This window comes from Tauraco erythrolophus, chromosome 3 (genome assembly GCF_009769465.1).
Source record: "Tauraco erythrolophus isolate bTauEry1 chromosome 3, bTauEry1.pri, whole genome shotgun sequence".
Lineage (NCBI taxonomy): Eukaryota > Metazoa > Chordata > Aves > Musophagiformes > Musophagidae > Tauraco > Tauraco erythrolophus.
The window spans coordinates 101,038,122-101,056,910 of NC_141467.1; the positions used below are offsets into that span (position 1 = coordinate 101,038,122).

An 18,789-nucleotide genomic window follows, 5' to 3' on the forward strand; every position below is an offset into this window, starting at 1 on the left:
GGGAAGATGACTACACAAAAATTACAAAGATGGCAAATAAAGTGAACGCAGAACTGTTGTTCACTAAATTCTCTGGTATGAGAACCAGGAGCACTTCACCAATCTAATTGGTGATCAGATGAAAACAGACACAGCACTTCTCTATCCAGCTACAAGTGAACTTCTGGAATCTGCTGCTACAGGCAGCAGAGGTAAAGCAGTACCAGCAACTTCAAAATGGGATTAAGGAAAATTCATGGGTAAATCCACAAACGGCTACTGAAAAGGACTATGTATGTACAGCAACTCCAGAAGCTGAGCAAGCACAAGAGAAACACCACAAGAGTGGCAAGACTTCCATGCTATCCCTAAGCAGCATCTCCTAATATCCAGTGACTTCTGAGCTAGAGGGACCATCAGCCCCCTAGTAGGACTTCTCTTAAATTATTAAGCCTTTGTCCTGTGGGAAAATGGGACAGATGAGACTGAATCCTCTATTAACCATCGCATTACAATCTGCAGAGAGCCTCAAAATTGCAAATTGCACTTAAAATCTCAGAGAAACTGTACATGGAATAACCTTCTGAGCACAGTTGTGGATTCCTGATGAACAGGTATTTTTTTAAAAAATCATAGGAGGATACAAAGACGCAGTTCAGTCTGAAGGTCCAGCGAGACGCTAGCAACACTACTGGCAATTTAATTAAAACACCTGGAACGATGAGGGGACAATACACAGGACCTTGTCGTGGTTTTTGGACTGAGGGTTGAGACAAGAACCGAGAGGAAGCACTCACCAACCATGGTCCCGGGCAAAACATGACTCAGGCTTTCTTCTTAAAACAAAACAATTTATTAACAGTTACTTAACGAGAGACACAAGGGAACGAAACCGGTTACTTGAGAGGAGAAAGAGAAAAACAAGGCCAGATCTTAAAACAACACCTCCCCACCCCCTATTTCCTTTCGTTCCTGGCTCTACTTCCCCCCCGGCGGCGCAGGGGGACAGGGAATGGGGAGTGCAGGTCAGTTCATCCATGATGGGGAAGGGCTCTTTACATTAGTGATGGGAGATAGAACAAGAGGAAATGGGCATAAGCTTAGTCAGGGGAGATTCAGGTTGGATGTTAGGAAGTATTTCTTCTCTGAAAGGGTTGTCAGCCACTGGAATAGGCTGCCCAGGGAGGTGGTTGAGTCCCCATCCCTGGATGTGTTTAAGAATAGGGTGGATGAGCTACTTGAGGATATGGTTTAATGGGGATTAGGGATGGTTGGACTCGATGATCTCTAAGGTCTTTTCCAGCCTAGAAATCTATGAATCTATGATGTTACTGCGGCTCCTTTCTTAAAGGAGGAGGAGTCTTTACACCATTTTTCCCTTGCTTCGGTGGATCCCCTACTCACGAGGAAAAAATCCCCAAACTTTTCCAGCGTGAGTCCTGCCCGCAGGATTGCAATCCTCCCCATGGATTGTACCAGTTCGGGCTTTACCAGTCTCGGCCCCTTAGGGAGCTGCTGCCACTCGCTCTGGCGTGGGCCGTCCCACGGTCTCCAGATGCCTCCACGACCTCGTCGTGCATTCCATGCCCCATTATCAACAGTACCTGGTCGTGCATCCCCTGCTCCACGACCTCTCCCTGGGCTCAGGCATCTCTTCCCCGACGTGAGTTTCTCCACAGGCCACGAGTGGGTCTCTGCTCCACCGAGTACTCCCCGGCTGCAAGGGGGCTGCCTGCCATCTCACACCGATGGCAAGGGAAACCTCAGCTCCAGCACACCTCCTCCTGCTCCATCTTGACTGACCTGGTCGCTGTGGTTGTTTTCTCTTAGATCTTAATCCTCTCTAGGGGAGCTCGGCCCGGCAGGCACCCCGGGAGCGGGGCGCTTCCCGAGCCCCCCATGCGGCTCCCCCGGCGCCATCTTGAGCACATGGCGCCGGCCCGGGCCCGATGGCCGCTTGGCCGGGAGCCGGGAGCGAGGGCAGCGCCCTCCTGCTCTCTCCTCGCTCCTGAGCAAAAAGCCCTTTCCCGCCCCTTTGTCCCAACTTAAATAGGGCCATTCACAGAGGCGCCGATTCGGCTCAACCCCCCGGGGGGGGATGGGACTCAGATCTGGTGGCACAGGGAGCAAATCCCCTCCCCTGCCGCCAGAACACCCCCCCCATCAAACTATCCCAGACCTCAAAAGAACTATCAGTTCTAAACGCACAGGCATTGACATTCATACATCTTAACTTCTCCGAGCACATGAAATTCTACTAAAAATGAAAGCTGCGCATTTAGCACTGCAGAGTATCCGCCACCTTTTTTTAAAACGAGGAACTGTGGGGTGTGCACGCAGTTTGTAGGCAGTGCACTGACATTATTATGTATCTTCCTTTCAGACTGGGGAAAAACAGCCTCTTTCAAATTGAAGAGACAATCCAGAATATTTTGAATTCTAACCTGGTCGATAGCAGTGAACTTGCACGACTTGTCATGTTCTGTACAATGTATCTAGCAGTTTCCTCTAGGCTATTAGCAATTATCTCTAAAAGGAGAAAAAAAAATGCTCTAAAATCATGAACCATTTGACTTTTATCGTATGAGTGGAAATAGCAGTAAGAATCATACAAACTCATGATCTCGGTCAGCCAGTGTGCGCAGAGGAAGCGACTTGAGCTGAGAAACTCGGATAGTAAAACCGTGGCAGCTAGACTGGGGCTGGATTACCAAGACTCCTTGTTGCCCTACCTTCACAAGCACGTTTGGACTAACTGGAGAAAAGCCTGCCTGCATTCACAACCGGGACCTCAGAGTAGATTTTTTTCACTTCTGATCTGGCACAGTTAAACAGCTGAGACCACAAGCAGATGTGTTCAAAGACAATGGGAAGAACAGGTGAATTTATTTCATTTCTCTATGTTTAAATTCCTGAGGTCAACCACTTTTAAGAAAGTTCAGCAAGGTTTTGTTTCATCATCCAAGTTCATTCAGTGTGTGCAGCTGGTGCTCACTACTAACTAACAACTTGTGAGGCTGGTGAGAACACCTGACAGTCTTTTCAGGGCTTCAAGTTTGAAAACATCAGTGTCACATTTGCCCCTGAGCAGATCAAATAGTTGGGTCATCAAAGCTTTTAGAGTGCATCCCTTAACTAAGACATAACAAGCCTCTAACAAGAGCTGACTGGAGACAAAGAATGGAAAACCATCCCCCTTTGCACATGTCCTCATTCTAAAAAAAAGTGTTAGACCAATTGACCTGCTGAGGGACTAGATGAGGTGACACAGAGTTGACCTTGACAGTACACATGTGATGTCCAACCTACAGATACCACCGTCTGGTAGACAGAGTGGTGCAATGAGACAGTAAAAGACATGACAGACACGTTTATTGTGGCAGCATGACAAGTCCCTTTTGCTGATTTGCCTCAGGATCTGTTCCATACCACATGGCTGCTAAAGGACTCGGAAACCCTGTGATGTCCTTTATGAAATGCAGAGGGTGAACTGCCGTTTCTGCTCATTTATCTGAGGGCCAGGGCAGAAAAGCTAAAGAGCTGCACCTGAACGAAACAGGAGAAAGGAAGTAAGGGAAGGCAGGTCTGAAAGCCTGATCTCCACAGGTTCTCATCGAAAACAATGCCAAAGAAGCGGGCTTCCTCAAGAAAAGTGACCGGCTATAGCTAACGCAACGAAAGAGGGACATCAGGTCACTGCACTGCACCAGCTAATCCCATCCATTCATTTACACAAAAAAATCAGAATGGTTGCCATTATAGCATTCATCTTTGTGCTAAAAGTTGTGGCTACAGAAATGGAAGGTAAAGAAAATGGAAGTCAGACAGGCATATGCGCAGCAGTTGCGAAAGATTTATGAGCAACTGCCAAGACTAAAAGAACCAAAGCAAATCAGGTGAAACCAAGGATGATTGAAAGCTCTTTGTATTTGGCTGAAATTGGACAACAACTTCTCACGGGCTCCCAAGCTGACAGCCAAGCTGTGGTCATGGCAGATGAAGATGCTTAACAGCTTTCAAGGAGACCTTGAGCAGTTCAAACCACAGACACATTTCAGCTGAAGAGTAGTAAACATCCAAGAGACAACTTCTTAATGTGCTACAGGTAGTTCATAAGTCTCTGCATATGCTCTCAACTTGATACATAACATCAAGCTAAGAGTTTGTGTTGGTATTAGAGATGTTTTAATGTCATATCCACATTACTTCCATGCATGTAGTATTCATTGACCACACTGAGCTGCGGACATGACAAATAGTTCCCTGTTGATCACCAGAATCCCATGTCACACTGTACCATGAGTCCATTCTGATGCATTTGTATCAATTTATGATAATAACTAAAATGGAAGAGAGTCCATTAAAAAAGGCAAAGGTCCATCCTTTTCAAAACCTACATGCAATCACATTTGAAATAACACGATTATTCCACGCTTAACATGGACCATTAGTTCTTTTGCCATGGATAGCACTTTTCAGCGCTTTACGTTGTACCCACAGCAGACAGTTACGTAAAAAGTGTTTAAGTATATATTTTCCTCCAATGACATGGCTCATCTTGAGCACACAATTCCAAATCCAGAGGTGCGTTTCACTTCTGAGAGACAATGCAAGAAACTGAAGACTCTGCTTGACAGGACCCTGGATAACTTAATCTAAACCTTTGCTTTCAACAGAAGGTTGTTTAAGACTATTTCCAGAGGTCCCTGTCCACGTAGACTGTTACGATTCCATGATTCTGACGGCATGGTTCTCACGCTCTCAGAATAAGTATCATTTGATGCCTCTCAGAAATCGTGCTCATTGCTATTTTTCCAAACTGGCAATTTCAGTGCTGCATTTTTTTGAGTACGTACACTTAGAACTTACTCATCAGAAATTTTCCTTTTTTTGATAAAAATAATTATTATCGTGTTTACTAACATCTAAGAGACTGTCAAATACACAAACAGGCTTCATTGTAAATATTTTCTATATAGAAAGCAAATGAAGGATGAGGTATTGCATTTGGCTCTGGGGTCGGCAACACAAGAAAGATATGGAGCTGTTGTGGAGTGCATCCAGAGGAGGCCACAAAGATGATCTGAGGGCTGAAGCACCTCTGCTATGAAGACAGGCTGAGAGAGTTGGAGCTGTTCAGCCTGGAGAAGAGAAGGCTCCGGGGTGATCTTATTGCAGCCTTCCAGTACTTCAAGAAGGTCTACAAGAAAGCTGGAGAGGGACTTTCTACAAGGGCATGTAGTGATACAACAGGGGAATGGATTTAAACTGAAAGAGGGGAGATTTTGATTGGATCTAAGGAAGACATTATTCACTGTGAGGGTGGTGAGGCACTGGAACAGGTTGCCCAGAGAAGTTGTGGCTGCCCCATCCCTGGAAGTGTTCAAGGCCAGGTTGGATGAGGCTTTGGGCAACCTGGTGTAGTGGAGGATTTCCCTGCCCATGGCAGGGGGGTTGGAACTAGATGATCTTCAGGTCCCTTCCAACCCAAGCCATTCTATGGTTCTATAGATTCTATGATTCTAAGTAAAATTAAAGCTTTTCTGAACTCATAGCTGCGTATCAACTTTTCTCCTTTTTCCCTCATTGTTTTTCACAAAAGTTGCAACTGAGAGATGATGGTTTTAAAGTTCACAGGAGTCTCTTTTTCAAAATTCTGAACCAATTACCTGCATCATGTTATGTACTAAGAGTCTGATTAACCTCTGATTCAGAGGCCCATGCATTCCACTATTTAATACATTTCAATACATAAACGTCACAATGTAATATGTGTGCTGTATTTGGTCCTTCCATTACATACATACAGCACCTGGCACAGTAGGAGCACCTCGGGATTCCTTAAATAAGAACAGAAAGTCATCATATGTTTCAGCTTCTAAAATTATTCTTGATAACAAGTATCAGACAGAAAAGCTATTCTTAGATGACTGGCAAGTCCCATTCTCTCAGGTTGCAGAGAAGAGGATACTCTGTTGAAAAAAAAACCCACAAGCTCTAACACTGAAATGAACAAGAACCACCAGGTATCACATTGCATTTTAATACTCAGGCATTGACAGAATAAAACTTGCAATAAAAAAAGTATTTCTATTGTAAGTGAAGATTATCTTGCTTGTCATCTGCAATTCTTCTGTTAATATCATTTTCATAACGATTCCTCAGAGGACAAACCAAAAAAGGTAAAACACATCACGAAACAAAAGCAAGATGCACCGATCAGATGACTTTTTAAACCTAGTATGTACAGAATATTTTAGGAGAAATAAGTGGAAAGGAGATGTACTGTATTTCTTCCACACCTTCAATTATTCTTTTAACTCACAATAGCTTATTTTATTTATTACTTTGTTTTTTAAAGTCTTCTATCCCAATTTTTTCTTATTGCTCACTGAGTGAGATAGAAGTAGGCTTATTTAGTTTTGCTCCCTCAAGTAAGACAACATTACTGCTAATGGTAATTTATTTAATTAACTAATCAGTGTATTTAGACATAAAGAGAAAAACATTTAGAATCAAGATTCTTCCTTTTTACTAGTTATTGCCTCAGGATTTTTTTTTCCCCAGGTAACACTAAAATTAAATATAGATTTTCAAAAAAATAGGTGACCCTTTGACACACAGATGGCTCTGCAATTTCGTTCATCTTCTTTCTACATTTTCTTACATTCTCTTTCATTTCTACATTTTCTTACATTCTCTTTCATTTCTACATTCCTACAACAAAATCAGTTATTCCAGTTCCATAACGGGGATTATGATATCTATTCTAAACTGACCTAAAAGAAGAATAACATAACTAGTCCCCCTTTTATCGGAGCAAAATTATTATTATTATTTCCAAATATAGACCAGCATACACACCCTTAGTGTTGACCGTTTTCGCAGTGACCTCTAGTTTCTCCAGTGGTTCTGTTCCAATATTTTCTAACTTAATGATAAGCTGCTGGGACTCTCCATTGTAAAGCTGGACAGACACATTCGTGGAGATTTCATCCCCTGAAGAAGGCTGAAGTGTATGAGCAGACCTACAAAATGTGACACAAACAAAATATTACCATAAACATTAAAAGCCCGTCCAAGTTACTGTATTCTATTAACTATTCTTTGAAGACTCAGAAACTACTGCTCCGCAATCTTGAAGACAGTAGACACCATTTTCCATTCTTATTTTAGCCAGCGTCATTTTTTATAACCATTGAGGACAAACATTAATATTTTATGCATGAGATAAGTCAGATTTCAAATATAAAATATGTATTCCTAACTGTGAAAGCTTGTTAAAAATTGCTGGAAAAAAAACATAAGAAAGGGAAAGTAGCAAAAAAGCAAGAGCAGCTCATTCGAATGGGCAAACTTGAAAAAAGTGGTATCTGATCTACCAAGTGTTTGAACATAAGGGTTGAGTAACAATGAGTATCAAGAGCCGAATGTAAAGCAAAAAATAATACGCAATAAAAATGAGGAGGATAAAAAGTTGAGTGTTACATAGGAGAAACCAGAGTGAGAGTCCTCTGCAAGATCCTGAAGTCCATACTGCTCTGTGATCAGCCCGTAAAAATTAGAAAAGTGAGAATAAAGTTATCTGGTAGAAGAAACCTCAGAAAAGATGAAATCTTTGTACTCACAAGCAAGGATACGTTATCTTACACTGTTGAGCATTCCCAAACTCCATCAACATACGATACACGCGGAATGAAGACAAAACACCTTTAATGACAGACAAGCAGCACTAACTTGGAGATGAAACAAAAGTTTTTCTACAGTTTGTACCTGCTAGAGAAAGTGCATGGATACCTAATTCTTCAGAACCAGGAGAATTTATTTAAATGAGTATCAAGCATTTCATTTTAAAGTAACAAATGTGTCAAACCAGTCAATTCCTGAAACAGCAGATACGCACAGCGCTACGACACGTGTCACAGATAAAGGAGAATTGAGCAGTAACCTTGACCTTTGCTGCGAAGAAGTAATACAGGAGCTGGGAGAATGCAATTTTAGTGGACAGCAGAGGGCATAAACCCTTGGGAGTGGATCCTGGAAAAAATTCACTGTGTGAAAGGTGAAATAGTGAATATAAATGAACTCTTTAGGACATGAATGAGAGGAGGAGGATTGCAGAACAAGACAGATGGGCAGAGGTTCAGTTTCTGACTATATTTTTCATGCTAATGCAAAGTGGTCAGAAGGCATCAAGGACACAAGGGCAAAAGCTACGGAGATTTATGACCGATAAATCTGTTGGTAAACCCACATTCAGTAATGTCTTTTGGCAGGTATTTCTGGCATCCTTCGTTTCGATCCTATCCTTCCTTAGCAGAAGACAAGCAATTTACACAAACAAGAGCAGATTTTAGTCTTTCAAAACGCAACTATGACAAGTAGTTAAAACGCATATTTTTTTATCATTTAAACCTTACTGTCATGTATCATCATTATTGCAGCACCCTAAAGTTTGGGCACTTGAGTGACAGGAAAGAAAGAATTTCTTTTCTCCCCTCAGACAGAAATATCAAGGAAGTGTATACTAAAAAAGCAAATAAATGGTACCTTCAATTACTGTATAAATGTACATCCAAAACCTGAGCCCAGGCTAATTCAGCTTACACATCCTTCCTTAATACAACTTTGTAAAGGGAAAACCGTCATCTCAATTATTGTTTAAGCACTGTACAGCCACCAATTTTGTTCTGAACTTGCAAGACCTCAGGACTGAGGCTTGTCACGGAGTATTGGTAGATGAAAAATTAGATATGAGTTGGCAACGTGTGCTCACAGCCCAGAAAGTCCACCGTATCCTGGACTGCATCAAAGGAAGCGTGGCCAGCAGGCTGAGGGAGGTGAATGTTCCCCTCTGCTCTCGTGAGACCCCACCTGCAGTATTGCGTTCTGCTCTGGGGTCCCCAACATAAGAAGGACATAGACCAGTTGGAGCACATCCAGAGGAGGGCCACAGATGAGAGGGCTGGAGCACCTCTCTTCTGAAGACAGGCTGAGAGAGTTGGGGCTGTTCAGCCTGGAGAAGAGAAGGCTCCGGGGTGATCTTCTAGCAGCCTTCCAGTACTTAAAGGGGGATTATAGGAAAGATGGAGAGGGACTAAAAAGTCTGAAGAATAAAAGGCCTATCAAAGCCTGTAGTGGTAGGACAAAGGGCAATGATTTTAAACTGAAAGAGGGTAGGTTTAGATTGGAAATAAGGAAGAATTTTTTTAAGATGAGGTTGGTGAGACACTGGAACAGGACGCCCAGAGAAGTTGTGCATCCCTGGAGGTGTTCAAGGCCAGGTTGGATGAGGCTTTGGGCAACCTGGTGTAGTGGAGGGTGTCCCTGCCCATGGCAGGGGGCTGGAACTAGATAATCTTTGAGGTCCCTTCCAACCCAAACCATTCTCTGATTCTATGATACTGCGAGGCAGCCAGGAGCTCATTTGAATTCCCACGCTTACCAGAACTGAGACTGACTACTGAAACTAAAGCATCTAAAGGAACTAAGAGTTAATTTAACACAAATGAAAAAGGAAATATACACCAATATACAAAAGAAGTCTTGTTAATGTTCCACATTATCAGTTGAACATATATCCAAAAAGAGCAGATATTATGCTCATTTAAGAATATTTGCAATTCTTTCTGTATTTTCAAACCCATCATGTTCTTTAATATATTCATAACTTTGGCTAGCCAATATTAATTTTGATTACAGCTAAATCACACAGGCTCCATATATGGCAGACTTTTCATAGGGAATTTACCAACATTTAACTCAATTGCAGCATTTTATTATTTTGCTGTCTTCATCAAGATAGTACTTTTATATCTTTGTAATACAATGCCATCAACACAGCTCATTCCACATTAGAAAAGTAGAATTCAGTACAGAAAAATCAGAACCAAACTGGTTCCTTTGCTTTACTAAGTAAATCATACTGAAGAACACAATAAATAAACGGAGCTGGGGTCTTTGAATCAATGTGGTACTTGAGGCACTAAGTAAAAAAGGTGTTTCCTAATACATAGTTAAAAATAATATTTTTTAAAAAAAGGAAAACTGAAACTCCGTAATTTTGCAACTATTTGCAAAACAGTAGATGAATGGCAAAGCTCTGAGATACAATGATCAACATGCAGGTTACGAGGCAAATGCTCTAGAACTTTGAAAAGTTCCAAAAATTGAATTGAACTGGTATCTTACCAGTTCTCTCTAAAATCGTGGAATTAGTCAGCCACATTCTTCACGAAAAAAAAGCTCAAAAAAAACTCCACAAAAAAAACACGCTACTGCTGCGCCCTTTTTGGTGAGTGTATAAGGAAGTTATTTTAGTTGATGCTTCCTATAGCTCTTAAAAATATTGTTTCTGTAGCATGGTATCAAGTTTGGTCCCCTCCTGAACAATGGAAATATTGATATACTGCAGCAAGGTCAGGAGAGGGTTATCAAAATCATCAGGAGGCTACAGTATACGACATACAATGCCAGGTTCAAAGAGCTGGGTTTGCTCGGTTTGCAAAAAAGAGGAGTGGGTGATTTTTGTTCTTGTGAGTGCAGTCAGACATTGGGAATGATTTCCCACAGAGGTGATGGAAACAATGCCCGTGGAGATAATTAAAACTTAACTAGATCATGCCCTGGGAAACCTGATCTAACACTTAAGTCGTATCACTTGTCAAAGCTGGCACTGCTTTGAGTAAGATCCTGGACCAGGTGACCTCCAGAGGCACTCTTCCCACCCTACACTGTTCCACAGATTACCTCTTCACTTCAAGATTTTATGAACATTAAGCCTTTGAAGGATTCAGTCTTTTAAAACTATGATTCTAATAATGAATAACCATTACACTCCCTCAGTTAATTAAATCTCAAAATATTTTCTATGAAATTCCAAGGTTTAAAGAGGTAAACCAAAAAGCTTACATTTATATTCTAAAGTAAATAGCGCAGATATAGTTTATGTCTTGTTTTACTAAAGCACTGATTATATACTCAGATGAAGGAGATTGTATTCAGCATGTGACTAATGCTTAAATACAACCAAATAAAACCATCATTTAATTCATTTTCTCACCTTGGAAGGGAGGTACTGATCTGCAGCCTCGGCAAAGCTGGAATGACTTCAACAGTACAGCCATTGGTCTTCACTCCTGGCAGATTGTCCAGAAGGCAATCACTGAAGACTCCAAAAACTGAAGTATGGTAACCTGATTTTTAGAAGAAAACACCAGTATGTTGTGAATTTTTCTGTTTTCTGAAAGGTCTAAAAGCACTAAGCTTACTAGTCAGATCTTGCCAGTATTTCTGCTACCCAAACCACCACCTTCTCTACAGAAGAATCCCCTCAGGATACAAAATATGTAAAAGGTTTTCAAACCCCCTAAATAACATTTGTAACTACATGACAACATACAAACAACACACATGTAAACTTTTGCATCTGTGACATGCAAATTAAAAAAAAAAAAGTCTATGATTTCTACCACACATTGTCGTAAATTCTGTAGAATCCTTAACAAGATTAACATCACAAGTCATAGTATAGAGACCATCATTTTATACTATATCACCTAATTCACTGGTGCACATAGAACTTGTTAACCCCTCAACATGTGTTAACTAGTTCCTCTAAAAAATGTTTATACGAAACAGTCTCAACTGTATCCAGAAGTGAACAAAAAAAAGAATCCTAAAGGAAATTAATTCGGGGGAAAAAAAAGTACATATGCACACATGCATACACACAGAGACATCTGCCAGAAAAGACCACAGCTTGTCCTCTAAAATTTCAATTTAGTAAGAAATCACCTGTACACTGATTCCTTAAGAGACAACATATACAAGCCACTTCTGAAGGAAAAATTGATACACTGACACACAAACAGCCACCAAGCAGAGAAATCAACTTCTCTACTTGCAATACATTTTTAGTGTGCAGCAGACAACTACAGCACAAATGTTCTGAATGCTTTGATGCTATTTTGTATTTACTGAAATAAGTTTCTGGGAAAAAAAAAAAATCAAATGAAGAATCGTTTTATGAGCAGACAGAAAAGCACTTCAGAAAATTTCAGTGAGAACACTTTCTTCAAGTTCAAAGCCAACTTATTTTGGTGTTTAGCTTTTTTGGTTTTTTTCCTGTAACTCTGTATTCCAGGAACACGTACCTAAAATTGTGTGAGTTGGTAAGATGAATCAGTCCTACTACTTGTTGAACATATCATCTTCACAAATACTTCCTTTCCTAGGAGACTGATCTGCTTGTCTTCTACAAAAGCTCTTTAATTTTCTCTACTTACTACAAACATAATTTTATTTAGGCTTATTAATGAAATGATATCTCGACTGCAACAGACTATACACATTGGTTAAACTGTTTCTAACAGAAGCAATCTGCAAGAATTTCCGTAATCTTACATGAACACAATTAATTAAGAAAAATGAACTGTGAGATTATCTTCTGCATTCTCATCAAAAAGTTCAAGTAATCCTCCTCAGAAGCTTTCCAGATGAAAGAATTAATAAAGGGGAATTTGAGTTCGTTATCCTTTTCCTCTCATATGTGAGATATTGCAAATATGTGTTCATTACTTCTGTAACATCCAAATGATTTTTCAGGCTATGTTTTTTTATGAAGTCTAGTATAGAAAATAGATTTCTTGTTTTGGTTTGTTTTTTTCTTTTACTTCCTAGGAGAATTCAGAGTGCCAAATACCTTTGTGTCATACAAACTTATGTAATCCACAGAGATGTAAAACACACGGTTGTCCCACTAGGAAGAGAATGACAAAAGACATTCCTTACCATTGACAGTGATCTGTCCAGTAGTTTGAGGAACACCAACAAGAGTTACTGGATAGAGACCAGATTCTGCAGGCAGAGAAAGAGCTGCAGGAAGAGATTCGAATTCTACTCCTGTTGTCAAGAGACCCTGAAAAAGTCATATTACATAGATAAATCCCTTTATGACATACACTTAAATTTTTATGATATATACTTGTATTTTAATCCCTTGCATTACATCACCCAAGCTTTTACGATCTATTCCACTTTGCTCATAGCAGTTATTTTGGTTTTTAAGTTCCAGAGACTGAAGTATGCATCTACAAACACAGCAAAATTTGTATTCAACACTGAAATGTGTTTCAAGATCTGAGGTGGGAACAATGTAGAATCATAGAATGGTTTGGGTTGGAAGGGACCCCAAAGATCATCCAGTTCCAACCCCCCTGCCATGGGCAGGGACATCCTCCACTACACCAGGTTGCCCAAAGCCTCATCCAACCCGGCCTTGAACACTTCCAGGGATGGGGCATCCACAACTTCTCTAGGCAACATGTTCCAGTGCCTCACCACCCTCAATGTAAAAAATTTCTTCCTTATATCTAATCGAAACTCTTTCAGTTCAAATCCATTTCCCCTTGTCCTACCACTATATGCCCTTGTAAAAAGTCCCTCTCCAGCTTTCCTGTAGGCTCCCTTTAAAAAAAATGTATGAAAAACTAATAAAAATGTATACCCAAGCACAGTAAAAGCAATGAGTGAGATAATCTGCATGGTGTTGTTTTGTACCTACAAATGTTAATTGTACCTGTGACCTTACTTATATATTTGCTTATATTTTGGACAGTAGAAATCAAACATCAGTAACGGCTCCTGCTTAGCTTTAATTAAATTCCTGGCCAGAAAATTTATCTATGGGGAGAAAGAAAATTTAGTATTTACAAGTAATAGAGCAAGTCTCGCTTCACTATCCAGCCTAAACATCACCGTGAGTTGGAACAAGACATTTGCTTTGCTAAATCAATCCTTTATCAAGCCTAGATGCCTGTGGTTAGACTATATGATTTACTCTCTTAGCGTGTGTCAAAGAACTCTCTCAGCATCCTAAACTTAAAACATCGGACAAAATAAGAAATTAAGAAAAAAAAAATATATTTAACAAACTTTCAAACACAGCATTGCTGTCCTGAGTAGACTGGGCGGGGGGGGGGGGGGTGTTAAGCTCTGAATGTGCAATAAGTTAATGAATTTAAGATGCTTTCCTTTGCCAACACCTCTGATTGCCTAGTTTTTAATCCAATTGGGTTTTGAATGGCGCACCTCTAACGCTCATGTCAGTTGTAAAAGGAAGAGAAGCATTCTTACATTTCTAATTCTCAACTAGAAATTAGGAAAATTGATACTTGTATAAAAAGTACTTGAAATGCAAATGACACCACCAGAATTACCCAGCCAATGACTGAAACTTGACCTGTGTCATGGTTTGAAGTGGGGGGGGAGGTCCGGGTGTATATTATGTTTTAATGGCCTGATTTGCATTGGGACTAACCACCGGCAAGTCTTCTTCAAGCATTTCCTAGATAGTAACCAAAATCAACCCACCAGCAGTCAAAAACTGAACTAAACTAAAAGCCATTGTGAGAATTTCTCCCTGCTCAGAAGGCAGCATGCCTTCCGGAAAATAACACACAACTGTCTTTTACATACATGCTACATAACAACTAGACACTTTGCACCTCAGATTTTTAACAGCAAAGTCCTAAACACACTGGAAGCTTAAGAAAGCAAACTGAACAGGTTTGTCAGGCTCTTAATTTCTCTTCTAATGAAGATCTGAAGTCCTCAAGATATCCCCAACACAAGAAGGACCCTCAACACAAGAAGGACATGGAGCTGCTGGAGCGAGTCCAGAGGAGGGTCATGAAGATGATCCGAGGGCTGGAGCACCTCTGCTATGAAGACAGGCTGAGAGAGTTGGGGCTGTTCAGCCTGGAGAAGAGAAGGCTCCAGGGTGATTCTACAGCAGCCTGCCAGTACTTAAAGGGGGCCAACAGGAAAGCTGGAGAGGGACTTTTGACAAGGGCATGGAGTGACAGGACAAGGGGCAATGGCTTTAAACTGAAAGAGGGTAGATTTAGATTAGATCTAAGGAAGAAATTTTTTACATTGAGAGTGGTGAGGCAGTGGAACCTCTCTGAGAGGTTGCCCAGAGAAGTTGTGGCTGCCCCATCCCTGCAAGTGTTCAAGGCCAGGTTGGATGAGGTGTTGCGCAACCTGGTGTAGTGGAAGGTGTCCCTGCCCATGGCAGGGGGGTTGGAACTAGATGTTCTTTGAAGTCCCTTCCAACCCAAACCATTCTATGATTCTATGATTACAATATATCCAAAAGCTAAAAATATCCTTCGTTCCAGCAATTACTTCTTTGTAGACCTGACACTGTTGAGACAACACCTAATTCAATCAAAGTTATTATTGCTTGTGGAAAGGTGCATTAGAGATCTCTACCCTTCTCTAATATTGCACAAAATTCAGTGCCATCGTTTCCTGTGAGTTGTAAAGAAATACTGTGTCAAAACCTCACTTCTACTGAAGTTCTACCGTCCAGTTCTGGGCCCCTCAGTTCAAGAAGGACAAGGAACTGCTGGAGAGAGTCCAGCGCAGGGCCACAAAGACGATGGAGTGGAGCATCTCCCTTACGAGGAAAGGCTGAGGGAGCTGGGTCTCTTTAGCTTGGAGGAGAGGAGACTGAGGGGGGACCTTATTAATGTTTATAAACATGTAAAGGGTGACTGTCACGAGGATGGAGCCAGGCTCTTCTCACTGGCATCCAACGACAGAATAAGGGGAAATGGATGGATATAAGCTGGAACATAGGAGGTTCCGCTTAAACATGAGGAAGAACTTCTTCCCAGTAAGGGTAACAGAACACTGGAACAGGCTGCCCAGAGAGGTTGTGGAGTCTCCTTTTCTGGAGATGTTCAAAACCCGCCTGGATGTGTTCTTGTGTGATCTGATCTAGGTGGTCCTGCTCCGGCAGGGGAATTGGACTAGATGATCCTTTGAGGTCCCTTCCAATCCCTGACATTCTGTGATTCTGTGAATTCTAGTTTTCCTCCAGTATCACATGGAAACTTCAGTTGTCACAAACAATACACAAAAAAAGTAAGTAAAAGCTAATTCTGTCTTCCTATACATTCCCAACCCAGTGTATCACAGCAATGCTTTTTGATTCCCAGTTCACAAACACAAGTTTGATCATACTTTTCAAATAGGTACGTTTATGTAGCTGGGAGCTTAAGCAGGTCTTGTTTGCACTCTCGGCAAAATACTCCTTGCAATACTTCAGAATAAAGACATCAAAATACTTACTGCAATAACTAGACAATACAAACTAATTTTAGATACGATGCAACATAATTGATTGCATGTAACTAAATATTAATCCTTCCAGTGAGACAGAAATGTGGTGAACGTTCACACTTTACTGACTTAGCCTCAGTCTTCATCATAATCATTCTGCTTTTGCTTTGGCTGAAGCAAATCTTTGAGCATAAACAAAAGGTGACCCCATACACACTCCAAAACTCACTTCTAAAACAGGTACAGAAGGCTTTGTAAGATTATTTCAATCCCCAAAGCACTGAGTTATCACTTGGCCAAATATTCAAATACATTTTAATTATTCAGGATTCACCTCAACTAAATACTCCCATCCACGGGCTTAAAGTCCTAAAAAATCAACGTCAAAAAAACCCTCCAATGTCTTGTTTAGTAACAGCTATAGCAAATGTAAATACACAGAACCGGCAGGGACAATTTCTAAACCATCTTCCTACTCTGAAGCAGAGGTGACTCCGCATTAACCATTCCCAGAATGATTATTTAGGGAGTTTTGGAATTTCTCTCAGTGGTAGTCTCTAAGAGGGAATGAGGTAACTCAATGCAGTGGTTAAAACTGGAAAGTTTCCAGATCAAACTTTCTCCTAATTCTACACTGAACTTACCTTGTAACAATTAACACACGTCATTGTTTTTCCATTCCCAGTTAACTCCCCAAATTAGTAAATACATCAAATACTTATAAACGTATACAAAACACTAAGAAATCACAATATCATTGCAAAACCATAGTCAGGTCACTTTTCTAAAATATGGGAAGCTTCATAAAGCTTTCTCCCATGTCCTTACTCCTCTACTTCACATTTTTAATCAACCTGGATGACGGGACATACATTTATACATTCATTTCACTTACTTAATATGAATTGGTCCCCCATCCCAGCAATTAGACATCTACTACTACCAAGTTGGATTGAGAGGGTGCACGGGAAGCTTTTTAGGGTCCTATAAAGGAAAAAAATAACCTCAAGGGGGACCATAAACCAGCATGGCCTCAAGAAATGCATCTATATTAGCCACGTGTGCACATATATAGGCTGTCACGCGACCCCAAAGTTGGCAGTCAAAACCTCACTGCCCAGCCAGAACTTTGATCTATGACTACGAACTCCCTCTTTGGAGGGAAACAAGGCTTGGAATGGACCAGAGCCAAATAACCTTGAAGAAACCAAAGCTGACAACCCTGGGAGTAAAACTAGAGAAAGGAACCGAAGAAAAATTAAATGAATCAATGGTAATATTTTTAAAGGGTAATGGTCAAGGCTGAGGAAAAGCAATGATCACACAACCCAGCTGCCAGAGAAAGCACCTTCCTCGCCAAAGGGTTTAAAATGAGTATGTTAACAGCTGAAAAAATCCAGACAAAAATTAAGATAAATAGAGACAGTAATAGCCAAAAAAGCACATGAATGCGTCTGGAGTATAATCACCCAAACATGCATGTGCTTAGGGACAAGAAGGAAGAGTTACTAGTAAGTGAAATCGCTGGCATTAAGAATGAAGAAGGCTGTTATTTAACAACAAAAAAACATGAAAATGATGAGCTTTTCTAGAGAAGTGGTGCAATGGAAATGCCAAAGCACTTGCACTCTACATACTGTGCCTGGACTAGAAATAAAAGGGCCTCGTGTATTATCACACGAAGGATAATGCAGCATTCATCCGTCTCATTAAGAGAGTTTTACTGAATTTTTTTTTTACTGAATAATTTTTTTACTGAAGAGTTTTACTTCAAGTTTTTAAAAGTAAAGATATTAAGGAAGCATAAAACCTAATTGAAGTGGAAAAAAAAAACCAAACCAAAACGATATGAACCTCAACTAGGCTTCAGAGTTCCAGACATAAAATGAAATCAAGATACTTACTCGTAAGACTTAACCACACAAATAAGTTTTAAAAGACAATGACATATCTAGAATGTCTGAAAGACACGTTCAATATTGTAGTTTGCTGGACAGCAGAATTCAGCAATATTTGCCCAACATTGCCCTCTGGTGCCTAAAACTTTTTTAGCCTAACAGTGACAAATCGAGGCTGAAGCACTGTCGTATCTTTTACATAAACATATGAGACACAATTAAAAAAAAAAACAAAAAACACTAACTAAATAAGTATTAAGATTTCTTTTCCCTACAGTCTTATACCTTATTTGAAGCAATAATATTTAGTAACTGACCTTATAGGACAACTTTACCCATATACGAGGTTTCCTCCAGGGAATATATGAATCACACAAAGTCCCAATTTTACATTTTCTCGTATTTTTATAAAACAATTTAAATTGTCTTATAGTGAATATATGCATCCTATTATCACAGCATGTCACTCCGTGTCTTTCAGTCACTTCAAACTTATTTAGTTTTAGAGAAACAAAACAACTTGTATGTAAATGGCAGCACTTGGGAATGCTGTTAAAACAACATGAGTACGTAATCGCTTTTTTAGGCTTTACCACCAATCCTGAAATGCAACAATTCTTTTCTTTAAAGTAACATTGCCATCAAAGTTACTTTTCATGCCGAATATACTTTATACAATGTTGTCAAATACTTGACACAAAACCTGTCAAATATTTGTTTAAAAGGAAATTTTCCCTCCTATTTCTAAGAAGATTTAAGCAGATCTAAAGTGCTCAGACCT

At 40.3% G+C, this 18,789-nt stretch overlaps 1 protein-coding gene across 1 annotated transcript in view; it reads right to left on the bottom strand.

Annotated features, from left to right (window-relative positions):
* Positions 1-18,789, bottom strand: part of TRAPPC9 (trafficking protein particle complex subunit 9) — a 535,580-nt gene that overhangs the window by 436,357 nt on the left and 80,434 nt on the right. The window contains exons 14-16 of the mRNA XM_086609585.1: positions 12,772-12,898; positions 11,042-11,174; positions 6,844-7,007 (exon numbers count right to left, since the gene is read on the bottom strand). Coding sequence (XP_086465711.1) covers positions 6,844-7,007; positions 11,042-11,174; positions 12,772-12,898 — 424 coding nt within the window. The remainder of the gene's footprint in view (positions 1-6,843; positions 7,008-11,041; positions 11,175-12,771; positions 12,899-18,789) is intronic.